The following is a 19,372-nucleotide window of genomic DNA, read 5'->3' as shown; positions in this document are numbered from 1 at the left end:
CTTCAAAATTGTGTCTTACATCTCGAACTTAAAAGCTGTTCTCGACGCGTGTTAGGTTTTTCAATGTACTGATCAGCGTTACAAAACTCATACGTATGTTGTTATAGCTCCACAGCAACGCTAATTTGTTTTCAGTAACCCCTTTAATTGATATAACAGCATGTCGCTGTGAACCCAAAATTCAGTCCAATTTCTTGAAAAGATTTCCTCGTTCTGCCTTGAAATTCGATTCCCAGTGCCCTGAAAAATACTTGATAGAAAATTGACAGAGCTTTAATCAAATGAAGGTTTTCGTTTTGTGTCTTTATCCAGCAAACACTTTTGCTCCAAGCAACCACTTGCCATTTTTCCATTAAACAGTTTAATTCAAAACAACAGAAAAGAGAAACATTATTTATCAAGTTTCTGCTTATTGTAGCAAGAAAAACTTAAGGCATACAAATATATCGAAATAATAACCGAAGGCACTTTAATAAAGTATTGCTCTTTCAATCATGAAATAAGTTAAACCGCCCTGTTGTTCAGACCCTAATCTTCTGAAGAAACTACTCAACTAATCGCGCCAATTCTGCCTAATAGTTGCCCAAATAGTCCCTTTTTGCCCTGAATTCAGCGCAATTAATTCCCTACTCTTTACGAAAGACTTCGAAATACAATTTCATTAATCCTAGTTATGCTTGAATTAACAGACAAATTGGGTTATAGAGCAACTTCAGAAATTTCAGGGAAAAATATCACAGCAAAGGGACGGCTACTAATAGAATTATGAGTTCCTGGTCAAAAACACATCTTCCATGATTTAATTTTACGATGCTTTATTGAAAACTTCAAGTTTCATCGATAAAAAATGATCACACCTTTTCGGCACTAGGTTTCATTAATCTTGCGTTAACATAATATTCAGCATTAAATGCTAAAGAATAAATGGTTTAAACCTATACACGGATGTTTGCATTATGTCGGAGCCTTTTCAAGGGACCATAAAAATTCCAAACAAGCTGGTAAAAACTCCTATTGAAAATGAAATTTCAGAAACGCTTCTTTTAGCACCAAACACTGTTTTTACCGAGTTTTTACAAAAATTCTAAACTTATTTAGCTGAAGTTTGAAACAGAAATAACAGACGAAAAGGTTTAGTTTTTCAAAGGAACCAAAAAACCTTAACTTATGAAAACTCTCTTGGTACTATTATGGAAAACAGTATCATGAGAGTTCTCATAAAAAGTGTGTTGTAGCTGAACACGGACCCTTTGAATTCATTGCATTATTGACAAAACTGATTGAGCTTGATCAGATACTTTGGTCTCTTTGAGAAACTTTTTAACAATTCTATAGTCAAATCGAAGACTTCTGATTCCAAGGTAACCATTTTTTATAATTTCAGCAAAATTTTTTATTCAAAATTGTTGGTAAATGTGTTTTAATAGAACAAAAAGGTTTCTATGTTTATCTAGATAATCGAAAACGAACCAAATATTCATTAAAAAAAGAGCGACTCCACCTCACGTGTATTCAGAGAAACCCTTCACATTTCAGGCTTTTGTTAGGCCTAACACTTTGTTATAGAATTGCAAAGAAAACTGTAAACAACTTTTTTGATAGTCATGATTATTTCGATTATGTGGAACCAATCTATCAACAAGATAAAATTGTCGCAATTTTTCTGCAGTTTTTTCAAGCAACAGCCCAAAACGTGGCTTTAGTAAAAAGAAGGAATTAAAAAGCATGTAGAATTCAAAAAGAATTTAGGCAAATGTATAATCAAGCGACAAAAGCAGATCAAACGATTCAAACTGTTTGCAAAAACTCACAAAAAAATAACCCAGTAATATAACAAGTCTAGGAATACAAATGAACAAAAAGTCATTACAGAAAGGAAATTCTGACTATCTGATTGATTTTGCGACTGATTCGAGTTCTGCTAACGCTAAAGCAAATGGATTTACACAATTGAGAAAAAAAAGTTGGACCTACTGCTTGAAACGTGTGGGTTTAATGTAATGAAAATCATGTCAGTACATCATAGAATGAGCTAAGATCCCTAACGTAGTAATAGCAAAAAGAGCAGATGAACAGGCAAAATGAGCACATTTGAATTGGATTTTAAAAACAGGTGGCGTCTCACTTATTCCAAAACATGCAAACTTTGGTAGCTTTAAAAAACAAAAAATAAAAGCAATTATAAAACATCATAACCAAAAGACACCATTGTTTGACAAAGTAGCAGTACAAAATATGGGATTTAAACATTAAAGAGCTTTGTTTTCTTCTTCATGTTTTTCTATGTGACAACCCTATTAGAAAAAATTTGGTATATAACTGTGAAATTAAACTTTAAAAGGGGCACCTCTCTGAGGCACCTTTAAAACAGCATTAGTTACAGATTGAATACGTTAGTCATTGAGTTACGTTTGCCATAGTTACAGATTGAATATCATTATATGAGATTCAGATCTAAAAAATCAAATTAAAATAAATTTAGATAGAAAGATAAGCTACTTCCAGGAAGGGTCAAAAGAAAGACAATATACTTTAGTAGAGCTCATTTCAGACTGCTTAATTGACCTCCCTTCAGACAAAAGCCAAGACGCCAAAAACCAGAAGACTAAACGTTCATTAATAGTGAACTATTGAATTAACAGCTTCAAAAAATTAGTTGTAAAAATTGACTATCAAAAGGACGTTAAATTTAAAACATAGAGAGACTAAATGTTTGAAGTTCAAAGGTTTAATTTACCTCAATTTTAAACTCAACACCAAAGTATTTTAAAAAGTCTCAACAAAAACATTTTAGCGGAATCATCTGAAACAATCTGTCAGATGAATGCGCAAAAAACTGCATTCTTTATATACGAAGGCTTACCATGAAGGATAATCGGGCTTGCCATGGACTATGAACAGGAGAACCAGAATTAAGTAATAACGACATTTTTTCAAATATTTCTAAAACCGAAATTATCAGAATAATAAAGTGATTCACACAAATGGAGCTAAGCAATCATTCAATTAACTTGTTACTTTCTAACGTGTAGTCATGAAGAAATTTCATCGAAAAGAAGATAAAAAAAAGCAGCGTCAAGGCACGGCAACAAAAACACCAGAAAAGGTGATTTGTCTCTCATCTAAGAAATAGCCGTTCGCGCCATGACGCTTAATGTTTTTTGTTACCTATGCTACCTCAATGTGATTCGCTGTTCTGCTACCTAAGGTGTCCCCTCATATGTGACCTCCAATCGACATCAAAATCATCAGTGATAAAAATTTTAAAAATGTCAAAAAAGGTATCTTATTTCTGTAGCAAAGAAGCAGAACGACTCAAATGCAAAATTTTTATTGCTGTTAAGTCAATTCTGTATGGGAAAAAAGCATGCTATTACTAAAAATTAAAAAATCTCCTAGTTTTTCAGGGTCACTTTGAGAAATCTCTATTATTGATTTTTCAAATTTTTCTAACCATTAACCATTAATTGACGTATCTGAAATGATTTTCTCTAAACTTAAACAAATTTAGAAAAAAAAACGAGCCTTGAATGAAAAGGGTCTAAAAATTGACTGAAAATTTGTCGCAACATTTTTTCCCAAAAAACGCACTTTTTTGTATTTCTGTTCTATATGGAGACAGACATTCGCAAAACGATAAGATAATTGTTTTTCAGACACCCTTCAAACAACAGCTATTTGTCGTAAATGATTCAATTTTGACCACATGTTAATTAGCTAAATTTGATCCACAATTAGTCTGTGATTGTTGGTCGAAAATGCTGAAATTTTTTCCAAAGGAGCATCAAAACTAATTTCTCTTCAAAGTGAAATTCTAGACGCAGAGAGCTTCAAATTGATCACAAATTTATTGAACAATTTGATGCGAGCATACTGAAATTGCCAAACCACGCTTATTTTTTACCAAACTTTGTACAGGCGAAGCTCAAGAAGCCTTGAACACTACAACTGACATTACAAACTACTTGCATGACTATTTCATGTAAGGAGACTGAATTACACACATCCAACAAAAATTAAAATGGTATTTTTCTCTTTCCTAGTGTGTTATTGAAAGGCTGTTGTCTCCATATACCTCAAGAAACTGCCAAATCTGGGTATAATAAAGTTATAAGTTAACTCAGAGCACTCTTCGTCAATGCGAGCACAGCTTCGGGAGCAAACACCCTCGTTCTTGAGCTTTCTATTGCCTTAGTCTTCCAAGAAATATATTTGATAATAATGGGCGCTGGTAAAGTTTTTCTGGTAATTTCGCAAGAAAAGATCAAAAACGCCGGGTTGATCAATCAATCAGTTGATCAATCAATCAATGGGCGGTTGAGCTTTAAATCGGATATCACCAACGAACTTTGTCGAATTCTCAAAAAAATCCGCTAAACTTGACGATGCTTCTATCTATTTCTTTGGAGATGCATAATCGTCAAATTCCTAAGCAAAATGTGTTGGTCCAAGAAACGGCGTTGGTCCAATCCAAAATACTTAACTGGAAAAACCAATAGAATAAACTTCCGCCACCTACAAAACTTCATCTGGAACCAAGAAAAATGTTTCACCGACCTTTGTGGCGACCTTTGTCGGGCACTTCTAATCCATCCTGGTCAGTATTTAAGGCCTTTCAGCACCTTTAACTGGTGATCTAAAAATGGGCACAAAAAACCACTAAAAACTTGGGCTATGAACTAGAAGACATTCACTTGGGCAATCATAATTCCTCAGCGACCTTACGCTACCTTGACTACTGATAGACGCTGATACGAAAAATGAGCAAAAGGCTCAGTTCAGCAAGGCTTTTAACAATGTTGGATTATTTAAGTAATTTTTGCTTGCATGCACCCGGATCTGAGCCACATAAAAATCAGTACTGAATCATACTATTTTTATTCTGTGTTTTACTATGCCCAGAGTTCTGATCATTGCATCTAAAACATTACATGGTAAAATTCATAGTAAAATTATGAACTTAGCCTGTGCATAATGATCAAAGTTCTGATTTTTGATCTGCACAGCATGGCTTTCAGCCTATTTTTGTCTGATCAGCATGAAAAAAAACATAGTTTGCACCTAATCTAAAACTATCTCCCATGAAAAAAGTGCCCTCAAAATACCCACAATCTGTCTCGATTTAAGTGAGTGTACCTTTTTCTCGATGGAGTCGTCAGTGTGGAATATGAGTTGGAGACTGTGTGACTCTGAAGTGTATGCCTGTGGCTTCTCATCCCCACAGAAACTACCATCAGGGGCACTACTGTCTGTCAGAGAACTCTTCACCTGCACAACAACACTCATCAAAAATTGAACATAAAAAATATTTGCAAGCCAATCCTATTTCGAGCATTCCTAGTCTACTAGCTTCTCGCGTGGCACCTAAATCAAATTAATGGTGCACATAATCTGCACTTCCACAACATATAAAACGTAACAAGTGTAATAAAAGCATTTGTGCCTGAAGAGTAAAATTTGTGAACGTAAAAGATGGATAACAAAAGCTAAAGGGGTAAAAGATCCCAGAACCGCATTTAACCCGCATTTAGTGCAAAGTTGATACAAAATCGCGGAACCGCAGAACCGCATAGCCCTCTCGTTCGTTACAATTTCTACCAATAGCACAAACACAAAGCAGAAACAAAGTACATAGTGTTTTCTATAAACATTCTAGAATTTTCTGGAATGTTTTAAGCAATCTAATGTAATGATGTTTGATTGCTCAACATACCTGCATGAAGTCGTATTTGCACTGTGTGGTCCCCTCCAGCTGGAACTCTTCAAACTCAATGGTGATCTTGTAGTGTGCTGGTGCCATGAGATTCCAGATGCAGTGTTTGTTATTGGGGTACTTGTCTGGGAAGTTGGGAGAGCTGATGGTGCCACTCGGAATGCACTTTTCGTCTGGTTCCTCACCAGCACCTCCTAGGAGCAGAGCAATCATTCACGATTATGCAATGAAAAGCATCATAAAAGTGATCGTTCGCGCGTCATATTGAGTTTCAAACAATCCGGATCTATTCTGATCCCCCCCAGCTTAGTGGACATATATCTTTAACACCCCCCGGCCCAGCATATCTTTTACACCCCCAGGCTCAGTTGCCAATTTTTACATAGTAACGTGCTATATAACTACCCATAAAATGTAATTGGGGGCATAGAAAACGCTGGGGCGAAACAATAGATCCTATAGGCAATCCTATAAAACATAATTTCAAGATGCCCAATATTCACCTGCAGACTGAAGGATTGACATAGAGCTAAATAGTCATAAAATGTGCTCATTATAAAAGTTGCGACGTTCTGATCTGTTGTCTCCTCTGACTAAAAGGAAAAATTTCCCAAATTTGAACTTTTCCCATTCTAAATTGTACTTCTGGTATGTATTCTGTTGCTTTATAAAATTGAATACAATGAGAGTCACAGTGAAGGACGTGATTTAAAAAAAAATAAAAAATATTGAATTAAAATTGTGTTTTTGAATTAAAGTAAACTCTCATATTGAAACGTTCTTCGCAAATAATTATTCTAAAATTTTAGAAGACTGCCTTGGAAAGAGAGATTTGGTTGTCTTCATTTCTCATACCTGTGCTGGATCCGTATCCCCCATTGGATCCGGTGATAATGTCCGTATGCTGAGGAGGTCCCCGGAACATTTCCATTCCCGACTTATTGTCATAACTCATCTGGTTTTGTTGTTGTTGCTGCGACGTCGATTTATGAGATGAAGATGGACACTTGGCATTGACCAGGATGTACCCCCCACATGCCGACTCACACTTCCTCCCATCGGGTCCTAACTGGAAGCCAATGTTGCACTCACACCTGTAGCTTCCCACTGTATCAACACACGTGTGCATGCAGCCTCCGTTGTTTTCCAGACATTCGTTCACTTCTGGGAAGAAATCAGCCGAGAAACCGCCTGAAATCACGTTGGCATGTGGAGCACATTTAGCTAGTATTAGCAAATTAGGATTAACATTACCACATGGTTTTTATCGCCATCGAGATTTTATTTTTCAAAATTTACATTAAATGTGAAACAAAATAATCTGTTAGATAGAACTCACGTAGAGTACTGTTTCTCCACAAAGTTTCTCCTGCCCTATACAGAAATAAAGACTAAAAAAATTTTGGCAAATGGGATGCTTTACAACAATTGCAATAATTTTTTGTCGTCCATTCTCACTTTCAAGGTTGGAGCTCAGCCTGCGTAGGTGGAAAAAAAATCTAAAATTGCGAAGGACAAAAAGAATGAAAAATATTTATTTTTGCGCTTCAGCAGTAAATTACTAGAGCGGTAAATTAGCACATTTATTGTTACTGTGTTTGCAACCGGCAACTATACTGATGAGTGCGTAGAAAAAAAACGAAATTAATTTTAGGCTAGGATTTTTTCCACAAATCAGGTCTGGGGCATATATATTTATCTTCGATTTGTTTTACCATCAAATTGACCTGGCATATATCAGGGATAAACATTGTGTGATCTGTAGTAAACGAACAGCAACAGACTTTGAATTAACAAGGCGGCTCGGTAATGTGCGATGGCACATAAGGTTCCGACCCCGCCCATCCACAATTTTGGCATAATTGTCTACCAAATGAGGAACAGATAGAAAAACCCAAAAATTATTTTTTGCGAATACCAAAAAAGCCCAAGTCTTTTTCAAAAAAATTCTGTATGAACGATAAGATAGCCTCAAAAGCAAATAACTCAGTGGAGTAAAAATTGATGCATTAGATTGCTCAAAAATGTCAACATTAAGAAAGCGAGTCAAGACGAACAGCAAAATCAAACAACAACAACAACAAACAATAATTACATCAAAAAATTTATGTCCCTCATAAAAACTAAATTTAATAACAAAGTCAACATACCGTCAGATAAACCTAAAACTAAACAAAAATAACTTATAAATCACCAGAAAACATATGCGACCAGTCCATAAAAAGGTTTGGTAACAATTATACAAAAAAGAACAAAAAAAGTAAAGTAAAAAAATTAACTTATTTTTTTGAAACAGTTAACTTCAAAGTAATAAATACCGTTAAGAATCAATTAATATTACCAAAAATTTACGATTACCACTGCTTCCATAGAAGGGCATTAGGACCTGTCCTTATTCAGAACAACAAAGAACAAACAAAATTTCAATTGAAAATTGCCAGAAAACGCTGTCAAAACCGTCAAGCCAAATTTTGGCACTCAAAATATATTTGATTGCGCCTTCTTCAAACAGCTATAATGTAGTAAGTGGCCATTCATCAGTAAGACTAGGTAACAAGTAGACAAAAAAGCGAAGTGCTAAGTATGTAATAGTTTTAATTTTTTTTCGAAACAAAATTACATTCAATGTCATGAAAGGCAATAATTACAAAAAGAGCTATATAAGTAGGGTCGTTTATTCATGAAAAAGAAGCCCTCAAGACCTGTAATTATCCAGAATATTTCTTGCATCTACAAAAAGAACGTCAAATATGACAAAATCAAATTAATTTACTTTTTTTGTGAAAAACCGGTGTCGAAGCCAGTAAGGTCATAACAAATTCTTTAAAAAAAAGATTTTGGGACACCAATCCCTTTTATTCCCTTGACATCCATAATGTCATAGTTGACCTGTAATTAACTAACGAGATTAGGTAACAAAAAGAAACATAAAAAGAACAAAATTGCGAAGTTAAAAAGTTTTTTTTTCAAATTTTGGAAAACTATTGTTTTGAAAGTCGTGAAAGCCATCAGCTATCTACTAATATCAGAATATCAGTTCTTCTGTTCTTCCATGAAAATTCATTGAAAGCTATCACTATACAGGAAATTTCATACGACCGAAACGACAAAGTATAAATGACAGTTAGAGACAAAATTAAAAAATTCAATTGATTTCTTCAAGAAAGAGGCGTCGAGGCCGTTAAAACGATAATGTATATCTTTCAGGATTATAATATGTTCAATTGTGCTTTATTAGGTGACATATTCTGAATGCTAATAAGGTGACATGAGAACTGTCAATAATGTGATAATGTGACAAAATTAGAAAACGTGAAAAACTGGCAAATATCAAAACAAACAAAAATCTGAAATCTTGTAGTATCAAAGCCAGAAAACAATAACTTCAGGCTTAAAACTGCAACCGAGAATAAATGTTAAATCAGTAGAAAGAAGAAGCAGTCTTTCTTTGCTGACACTAAGCTGGAAGTTGAACAAATTAAGAAAAAAATAGAGGAAAAGTTAATTAAGCCATTATTTATTGAAAAGTCAATTATTTTTAATAAAAGAAACGACCAAAAACTTTCAATTAAAAAACTAAATGCATTAGCTTGGAGCTGCTTAGCAAGCGAATTGGTTGGACCTATCACTCCTGAGCTTTGATTTGATATGTTCTGTTCTTTTTTATTAAAAAAAAGTCCGACTGATTACAACCCGATTTTTTTGGATTGTAACAGTCCAATAATGGCCCAAAACTAGCCCTGCTAATACTTATTGTCTGTTAGGAACAATTGATTTTTCGAATGTTGTAGATATAGATAATTTGTTAGTTGAAAACTCAAAATAAATTCTGCATTTTTGATAATCAACTAGTAAAACTAGCAAAAAACGGCAAATTTTTAACTACAGTGCCCTCTCAGCGGACTATGAAGTAGAAATAGCCCCCCTCTGAGTCTACAAAGATTGTATGAGTGTTGTTTGGGGGTGTACTGTCGGCAAATTTAATCAAAGTGGACTAAAGTAGCTTATTTCGTGCTGTTTTTGATGAAAAAGGCTAAATTTTGAAATGTTTATCCAGATTTTTTGACCAGAAAAATTAAATCAAAACAATCAACAATGCTTGTTCGTCTTCAAAAATAAAATCAACGACACTATTCATAAAAATTATAACAAATTTTAGCAAAATTGACGAAAATTTAGGCAAAAATTCCGGAAAATGTGAATAAAAACAACGTGAATTCACTCTTCTTTTCTCAGAAGTTTAAACCTCGATAACTCCATGTAGAAAACGAAAATTAAAAAAAAATCTTTTTAATTCCATATTCTACGCTGGACGAGCTTTCTAATGATACCAGTCTCAACTCTCTACGATGAATATATCGAGCGGCGAAAATTCACGGAACAAAAAAACCCATTTGAGTATATAGTTCCTCCCCCCTCAAGAGGGTCGGAACAATAAGGCAACGGTAGTAAAATAACGATCATGCAGTTATGAAGGTCAACTGCAAAAACGTATTACCATGACAGATTAGAAACACTGAAAAAGACTGGTTGGTGTTAACCTTTCCTTGTACTAAATTTAAGAGGCAGCTGTTAAATTTTACTGCTGAGATTTTAAGAATCAATGATGTAGCAAAACATTACTTTTCAATGAAAAATAAAGATGAAATGCCCATTTTTTGCAAAATTAAAAAATTCTTGTACAACTTACTTTCCACTAAAACCCACATTACAAGTTACAGCGATGACAACCCTCTCTCTTCAAAACGTACCAACTTTTCTGTTCTCATACCTCATGTGAACATTCCAATCATAACACTTGGGATGCCTGCAATTTTGACGTGGAAAACTCGCAAAACTTAAACTGATGTGTTAGTTAGGGCGTACTATGTACTCAAAGGTCGCAGCATTGTAAAACTAATTCACAAAATATTGAAAGCAAAGTAAAGACTCCATCCTATTTTGTTTTACACGATTTTGATAATGAAATTCATCTTTTAGGCACAGAAGTCAGCACTCGGTTATTATAGTTCACAGGTACAAATACTTTCTCTAGAAAATAATAAATAACAACTCCCATTATTTAGCACTCACACAGACTATATAATTTCTTGAGATATTACCAGTTTACAACTGCATTTTGGTTTTTTTAAAAAACTTTTTAAATTCAAAATTGATCAGCTTAGATGGAAAATTATCAAAAACCTAAAAACTTTCGATCAAATGTTTCTGTTCTTACTTATTTTGTCAGGGCATTTTTCAATTTTCTGAATTTTATCTGTTTTTTATAACCAGAAAAAAGTACTGAATTGCCCAAAGCTATGAGACAAATTAAGTTAAATCTCAGAAGCGGTCGAGATTCCCCCTTGCAATCCATTTTGTTATTAAATTTTTTTAAATTTCTCAACGTGAAACAACTAATAAACTTTTTTTTATTAGTCAAAACTTATAAACTAGATGATCGGATACAATAACAGCAAATAATGAAACATATAGATATGCATCAATTTAATCAGAAAAAATACTCAAAAGTAGCAGGTTGAAATCTTGATGCACCGGCAAAGGGCTTCGCTGGGAACTGGAAAACTAAAATCAGTAGTAAAAAGGTACAAAACATAATTTGAAGTTCAGTTCCAAAACGAATTTCAACAAATTTAGTAAAACAAAAAAAAATAATATAGTTTCCAGATTGCCAGAAAATAGCCGCAATAGCTTTGTAGATCTGCAGTCTCTAAAACAAACAATAAAGAAGACAGACCAAAAAAAAATCGTCTTTTCATTGAAGGCTGATATGTTATATTTTGATTAAAAATCTGTGTAAGTTCTCGCTGCCTCTATTAGTTGCTCTCAAATAACCTTCATTTAGAGTGACACACACCCATTTGACCTTATTTCTTTTAATTAAAGTAAATAAAAGTCAATTTCAAAGTGAGGAAGTCATTTTTGAGAGTGAGGTAAGTCAAGTGTGACCAAAAATCTAATCACGCGAATGAAAAAAAAACTCGCTCAACTAAGAGCGAAAAATGACGTCACGCACGCACTTCAGCTGAAATTGCATGAACGAATGAACAAAAAGCAGATTTGAAGTGGTTGTGACGTTATACGGTCGTCGTGACGATGAAGTTAAAAAAAAACAAGAGAAGGCCAACAATAGTCCCAGCTATCACTGTGCAGCTATTAAAAAGAACGTTAAAAACTTTCTATAAAATTGGAGTATAAAAATACATGTCCAAGTATAAAGTGAAGAGTTTTCCCATAATTATCAAAAACGTTTCGAGAGCAGGAGCAGCACAACGTAATCATCATTAGAAATTTGGTTTTCTAACATATATCGATCTGATACTTAAAAACTTTATTCGTGCACAATCTAATTAGATCACCCATTTGATAAAAAGGGTACATTACTCACGTTCAATTTAAAAATAAAAACCTGATAAAATTTTTGCATGTTTTTTTTAATTCTTTACATTGATACTGTTTGTAACTGTAGACACGACAAAACAACGTTGTGCAATAAGTTATAGCAGCACAAAACGCCTAAAAAAGGCAAACAAAGTTCGGTTACAAATTTGTTGGTGATAATTAACACATCAGCACTGATGTCAGTTAATCAGATAAAATTACTCAAAACAATTAGCTGAAAACAAAATCAAAAACGAAATTTTAACAATCATAATATGTTGGAGCCAAGCTTTAAGTTTACTCCGTTTAAAGATTCATGCGCAATTGATGTTTGTTTGTTAACTAAATTATACTCTAGATGCAATCGTGAAACGTTTCCGGACTTAGGGTAAATTGTCTACAAACAATGAATCGGATTGCTAATTAAGCGTTATTCTACTGTTTTCTTCTCAGCATTAATGGCGCGAATGTTTTCCTGTCATAATTTTCTGGGACTGAACAACTATTATCTTTTGAGTTATATGTCAATTGATTAAATAGTAGAAAGTAGCAGAGCTGTAATGTAAATTAAGTCTCCGTCGGAACTCAGTTTTTGCGTACCATGTATTTTGTACCTCCACCTCGTTTGGCTAATTGACTTTTTATCAAAATCGATTCAGTCAATACTAAAAACAACCAGGATTGAAAATAATTGTTTCAGAGGTGAACACACAGGACAAACAACTGGTCTGTAGATTTGAAAAAGGCAGTTTTTGACAAAAGACGGGAGTACAAACGTTTAAATAAAAAAGAGTTGAAATAAAAAATATGTCAGTTGAAAGCTCAAGCAAACTGCATTGGAAACTAAAAAGCACAAGCTGAAAAGCTGGCTGCAAGAACTTTTGAACGAGCACACTTATCACAGCCGCGAAAGAGCTTTAAGAAAAGCTTTAAATAACCGAGAAAAGAAGTCGGTGGTATAAAACTCACTCAAGTAACGCGAAATTGAGCTGCCTCCCGAGAACCGGCTTATAGTAACATTTAAAAAACAGAGCTGAATTATAATATTTCATATTCTGCATTTTTATAGTCTGTCAAGTTCCGATCACGCCATGAAACGAGGAAAAATTACTTTCATACAACGGCTGGCTTAAAACTATTCCTGGCCTTTCTCCAATACTAAGCACTCTGGGCAAGGCAGTGTAATAAACAATGTTTCAATTTCAGTGAAACAAATCAAAAAAATAATCAATAAATCCATTACCTGATGAAAAAATGATATAGAATAAAAAGGTCGGTATGCCGACGCACATGATAACAATTTTACAAAACATCGAGGCTACAAAATATAATCAAAAGATTCGACTATCAGGAGTAAAAATTGGGCTTTGAGTAAATTATTACTTTGGGTTGGAGTTTGTTTAGTTTCAGTAAATGACGTAAATCTCCACAAATCACAGAGAGTAGCTGCTCAACTTTCAGACATCTTCAAATAGAACCTAAGAGCTTGCAAATCCGCTAAGCTTCGAGTTAAAACCAGTTGCTGATTGTTTAAACTGTTAAACAAACACACGCACTCTCCCTTTCAAGCAATTCCAAAATCTGACAGATAAATCAATGCTTTGTTTCTGAATTAAATTTTTCAGCAAAATTGAGTGATTTTTCAGCAAACATTCGGCAATTTGCGCTTTCATAAAAATACAATTTCAAACAAAAATTTTTTAAAGCTAATTGTTAGGCTCTACCAGTTGAATTAGTTACCTTTTTTAATGTAAGAGCGAAAGGAAAGAATTGCTTTTCGAAAGAAATTTAACAGAATTATTTATGCAATGTCACTTATATTTTATAATTTGCATTGTCAACCTGAAATTGTACCAATAGACAGACAATTAGGAGCATTTGTTTTTTATTTTTACATATAAGAACGAAGAGCTTAATGGGTAATATTCATCAATAACCAGATTAGTAACAGAAGGATGTAAAATTTTGATTATTTCAATAATTATATAGTTTATTCTCAATGCATGTCAACTTTAACCTCTCAGTAATATTGTTAATTTACATGTTTGGAAAAAACGTTATTCGCAGTGGGCAACTCAAATCGGCAATAAGAGTTTACCAAAACTGCAAAGTACGTCATTAAAATTAAGTTCCATGAAGCAGTATTGAAAACGTACCAAAAATGCACATATTACTAGCTCAATGATTTGTAAATGTGTTACCACCTCGATTGAAGAACCGTACAATTTGCGCTTTCATAAAAATACAATTTCAAACAAAAATTTTTTAAAGCTAATTGTTAGGCTCTACCAGTTGAATTAGTTATTTTGAAGTTTAGTCTGATGAGACTCCGCACAAACTGGAGTCAGAAGGGTACATCAGAAAAATTTAAAAAATGTGCAAACCGCCGAATGTTAAAGCAGAGCAGACGGACAAAACAGCTAATAGTAAGAACACAAAGGAATACATTGCAGAGTAAAAGATGTTTGTTTTGAAGAACATACAAAAGTGGAATAAATTACCTTTTTTAATATAAGAGCGAAAGGAAAGAATTGCTTTTCGAAAGAAATTTAACAGAATTATTTATGCAATGTCACTTAGGTTTTATAATTTGCATTGTCAACCTGAAATTGTACCAATAGACAGACAATTAGGAGCATTCATTTTTTTATTTTTACATTTAAGGACGAACAGCTTAATGGGTAAATTCATCAATAACCAGATTAGTAACAGAAGGATGTAAAATTTTGATTATTTCAATAATTAAATAGTTTATTCTCAATGCATGTTAACTTCAATCTCTCGGTCATATTGTTAATTTACATGTTTGGAAAAAACGTTATTCGCAGTGGGCAACTCAAATCGGCAATAAGAGTTTACCAAAACTGCAAAGTCCATCATTAAAATTAAGTTCCATGAAGCAGTATTGAAAACGTACCAAAAATGCACATCGCAATTTTTAATTTAATAAAAATTTGATCACTGATGATTTATGGAGTTTGGAATAGCCATGATAAACTAAACTTTACCAGTCAAACAATTAATAAGTGCTATTTGCGAAAGCCTTTCTACTAAAATAGGAGGAAAAGGGGGTGGGTCTCCTTCTCTCATTCATGAAAATTTTGGGAGTGAACACCCTACAGCGGTATCGGTTAGCCTAAAATAGGATAGAAAGGTAAATCGAACTAAATTGGCACAATTCACTAACTGTGTTGTCTAGTTATATATCAAAGATAAAAATAGCGACCCAAAAATGCTACTTCTGGAACAGTTACATTACCAGTTGCATTTGCAAATCATTCAAGCTGTTTTTCCTGGCATACCAAAATAAGATGAAACCAGTTTCAAAATTTCAATGTAGACATATTGGGGAAATTGAATAGCTTTTTTACAACAGAAGTAATCACCATAAAAAACAATGCTTTGAATTAATTTCAGAAGCTCATAAAATTAAAAATTTTTCGGATAACAATTTAACACTTGGCGGATTAGAACTAGGGCAAAATAATTTGAAGCTAATTAAAGCGCCATACAGCAAAAAGTCTGCGTCGAATTAATCTTTCAAGCTCAGAAAAATGTTTTTCGTATTACATTTACGCAACTTCTGGACAAAAATGACCATAGTAGATTCATTAAATTACAGTTTATTATGGCATCCAAAATATTCCAGCATTCTACTGTTCCTGCATTTGTCGAATTTCGAAAAATTATAATTGGCAAAAGAATTTGCAATGAAATATACCTAAAAATCAACCAACAGAACAGGTAAAAATTAATTACATGAAGCTAAGATTTATTCAAAACGTTTTACCTAATGTACTTAAAATTTATTTTCAACAAAAAACTCACTTGATATCTAAGATATCTCTTATCATGTAATCGATAGGTTTCGTAAATGCCGAGGAATGAACTAAAGAAACAAAAAATCAACCGAAACCGGAATTAACGTCAAGGGTCAAATTAAAACACAAATTTGCGAAAACCTGAACACATTTTGGAGAAAAAACCAGAAAGCTGCAGATAGCCTAATATGAACCACTTAAAAAACTTGAAATAGATTAAGACCAAAAAACAGTTTCACTGAGTTTAAAACTTTCTTTGAGAACAGACTTTTTCTTGCATAGTTCATTTCGCTGCTACAGTGACTTTGGAATGATGCACAGCTATAAAATAAAAAACTATTCATGTTAACCTTTTAAGATTTAAGACAGAGTTCCACAATGAAAAATGTTCACCTTAAACAATCAACCATGAAAATTTCTTATTAGTTTGTAAAATAGTTATTAATTTAATTTTACTAGCTCAATGATTTGTAAATGTGTTACCACCTCGATTGAAGAACCGTTTCAAAAACTGTTTTCAAAATAAACCATTAGAGATCTCAGCCATATATTATATCACCAAAAAATTAGAAAGTCAATGATCAGTAACGAAAGAGCACAATTATCGCTGAAAAGTGCCGTCGATGAGCTTTGTAAAACCTGAAAAACTTAAAAATTACAAAAAATGAATGAAATGAGAAAAAACAATAAAATTGGCTGCCAAATTCATTTGAATAATCTTTCTGTAGAAATCAAAAAAACTTAGTATCTTCATGCAAAACAAAAAAACTTCTGAATTAAAAGGAGCATCTTCGGAATCTTAGAAAAATTGTGCAGCAGACAAAGATAATTTATTATGATAAAATATGAAACTAAGAAATAAGGATTCGATAGCTGCGATACAACACTATAAGCAAAAGGTGTAGGAAAAATTAAAATTATACAATATATTACTGGAAAAAATAGACTAACTGTGAAAAATTCTAAGCTCATAATATTCAAAATCATTTGCTGTACCATTGTTCGTAAATTATAATAACTTATTATAGATGGAAAAAATGTTGTGAAAAACAACTGAAGAGCAGCCGATGCTGTTTTAGAAACTTGGATGACAAAAATTTAAACAGTAGCCACGTAAATAACCCAAACGAACTGATAAAAGTAAAACAAAAGGCAACCTCGCAACTGTTTCAAACTGGCGTATATATGGGGCGAAAAAGGAATTGAATTAGATGATTTTAAAGTCTTCCACAATTGCTTCAGTTACGATGATAATAATGCATTTTTCTATGCTCCTTAAATTGTCTGTTTTAGTTTAGAACCATATTTCTATATTTTCCACAAAATTATAGTCGGTCGTCAATTTTCACCCAAAAAACCCCTCTTTCTAAACGGAAAGAGTATGAACGCCTTAATACACGCGAGTACACAGAGAAAGACACCAATCATTTATAGAAACATTTTTTAAAAACAAAAAACAATTATATATAATTGTACTTTGATTGGAAAACTATTTTAAAATACTTTTAAAAACAAATTTTTGTTAGATAGCAATCTAATAACTAAAAATCACCTCAAATTTTCATTTTAGAAATTTAACAAATGTATATTTGCTCGAAATCATCAGTTGAAGCGAAAATATGAAGCGACCCCGTCAAAACTTTGGAGAATTTATATGAAAAGAGTAAAACACACCTTTGTTGATGGAACTGTCCGACTTAAATATGATCTCCAACTCGCGTCCTCTGGACCTGACCGGCTGTGGTAGCTCCTGTCCACAAAAGGTCAAACTGTTCTTAGTCGAACCCTGTCCTCCAGCTACTCCGGTCGCTGAGCCCATCCCCCCTTCCTCATTTTCAGAGGAAGCCACTCCGTGTATGTGTAGGTAATCATACTTGCAGTCATCCTGGTACTCGATGTCAAAACTGACAAATCTGAGTCCGATTCGCTTTCCAGGGTCCGTGATTATTCTCCACTGGCACTGTTTGCTGTTTTTGTAGTTGTCTGGGAAATTGGGAGATTGGATAGATCCGTTGGATGCCAGGATAATTCCACCGCATATTGAGTAGTAAACAGCTTTGAAGCCACGCCGCTTTCGATACGGTGCCTCAATTATGTGATGTGAGGTCTAATTACGCATAATTCAAAATGAAGGCAATCAAATTTATCAAAGGTGTGCTAAATTTGTTTGCATGCCTAACTGAAAGCGTTCCCTACCCTAGCCCAACTCCCACGCTTACCTTGCAAGATCTCGGAAGATTCCTGCAAACGACGCTTATCTTGTAAAATGCAAGATCCGGACCCTTATCTTGCAAGAATCTTACAAATTCTTACAAGATAGACGTCAAAAAAGGTTAGACGAAAAGGTGCAATTTCAAAGACTGATTCATCAATTTCCCTTATGAATTCAGTCCAATGACTGAAGATGTCGATTCAAAACAGAAAGGGCGAGAATTAGACTGATGGATCTACTGTCCTGGACAAAAGCTGTCCATGAAAACACCATGCTTGGACGAAATGATCTATAAAAGACTTTGCACATATTTTAACAATTGCCTCGACTTTCGTTGGAGTCAAAAATGTTCAAACTATTCAGTGTATTGACCACAAAAGCAATTCGAGACAAAATATTGACAATCGAGAAGCACCTCAATACAGTATTGACTTGGACGAAGGAAAACTTATCACGTTCGGGGCAAATTTTATGCTTCAATGCACGCTCTTCATGGGTGTTTTTTGAAAAGAAAAATTATGTGCACGGTTATCATATTGCAAAATAGCTGATTTTAGTAGTAGTTTTTCACACAATTTAACAATTCACCAATATTCTACGCAATAAAAACTGTGTTCTGATTAGTTGAAAACACACTTTTAAAAAACTTGAAAAATCTTGAAAAAATCTTGAGTGAAGTTGAAAAATTACATTATTTCTCTCACATTGCAAATCAGAAAAAAAACAAAACTCAGAAAAATGAAATTAAATTTGGTCACATCTGCCCAACATTAGACAGCAAAACAAAATTACAATCATTGCGTATTCTATTGACTTTTGGGCAAAACTTAGAAAACTTGTAAAGGAACAACTTTTTTATATTTACCCATTTTTAGATTTTCTTTTCCCATGGAATTGAAATAATGTTTTGAACTATAGTTTTTATCCTGAACGTCGAAAATTCAGCTAGCACCATTTGGCTTTACGAAATCAAAAGTCAATTTTCGATGCGATGTTACACCTAATCGGAACCAAATTTCCAGAATAAAAAGTTGTCACAAAATCCGAATGCATTCACATACAAATACAAACTCAACCATAGTTGAACAAACGTGAAAACATCATATTTGCGACAACTTTCTTCTTACTGTGAAAGTTGGGTGGAGTTCGTCGACTTTGCATTGGTTTTTCTGGTAAGTTACAATTACGCAATAATTCAATTTCTTAGGTAAGACCAATAGTGCAGGAGATCAGCGGTGTAAAAAC

At 33.6% G+C, this 19,372-nt stretch overlaps 3 protein-coding genes across 5 annotated transcripts in view; 1 reads left to right on the top strand and 2 right to left on the bottom strand.

Annotated features, from left to right (window-relative positions):
• The window catches only part of LOC142343227 (septin-2-like), a 332,083-nt gene that overhangs the window by 80,213 nt on the left and 232,498 nt on the right, over positions 1-19,372 (top strand). The window lies entirely within an intron of this gene.
• Positions 1-19,372, bottom strand: part of LOC142343229 (uncharacterized) — a 344,179-nt gene that overhangs the window by 207,819 nt on the left and 116,988 nt on the right. The window lies entirely within an intron of this gene.
• Positions 1-19,372, bottom strand: part of LOC142343226 (bone morphogenetic protein 1-like) — a 77,008-nt gene that overhangs the window by 55,952 nt on the left and 1,684 nt on the right. The window contains exons 2-5 of the mRNA XM_075394995.1: positions 17,590-18,022; positions 6,569-6,904; positions 5,714-5,907; positions 5,137-5,268 (exon numbers count right to left, since the gene is read on the bottom strand). Coding sequence (XP_075251110.1) covers positions 5,137-5,268; positions 5,714-5,907; positions 6,569-6,904; positions 17,590-18,022 — 1,095 coding nt within the window. The remainder of the gene's footprint in view (positions 1-5,136; positions 5,269-5,713; positions 5,908-6,568; positions 6,905-17,589; positions 18,023-19,372) is intronic.

This window comes from Convolutriloba macropyga, chromosome 7 (assembly GCF_964194025.1).
Source record: "Convolutriloba macropyga chromosome 7, txConMacr16.3, whole genome shotgun sequence".
Classification (NCBI taxonomy): domain Eukaryota; kingdom Metazoa; phylum Xenacoelomorpha; order Acoela; family Convolutidae; genus Convolutriloba; species Convolutriloba macropyga.
The sequence above is the reverse complement of the archived record's forward strand: the minus strand, read 5'-3'. Positions and strand labels throughout refer to the sequence as shown.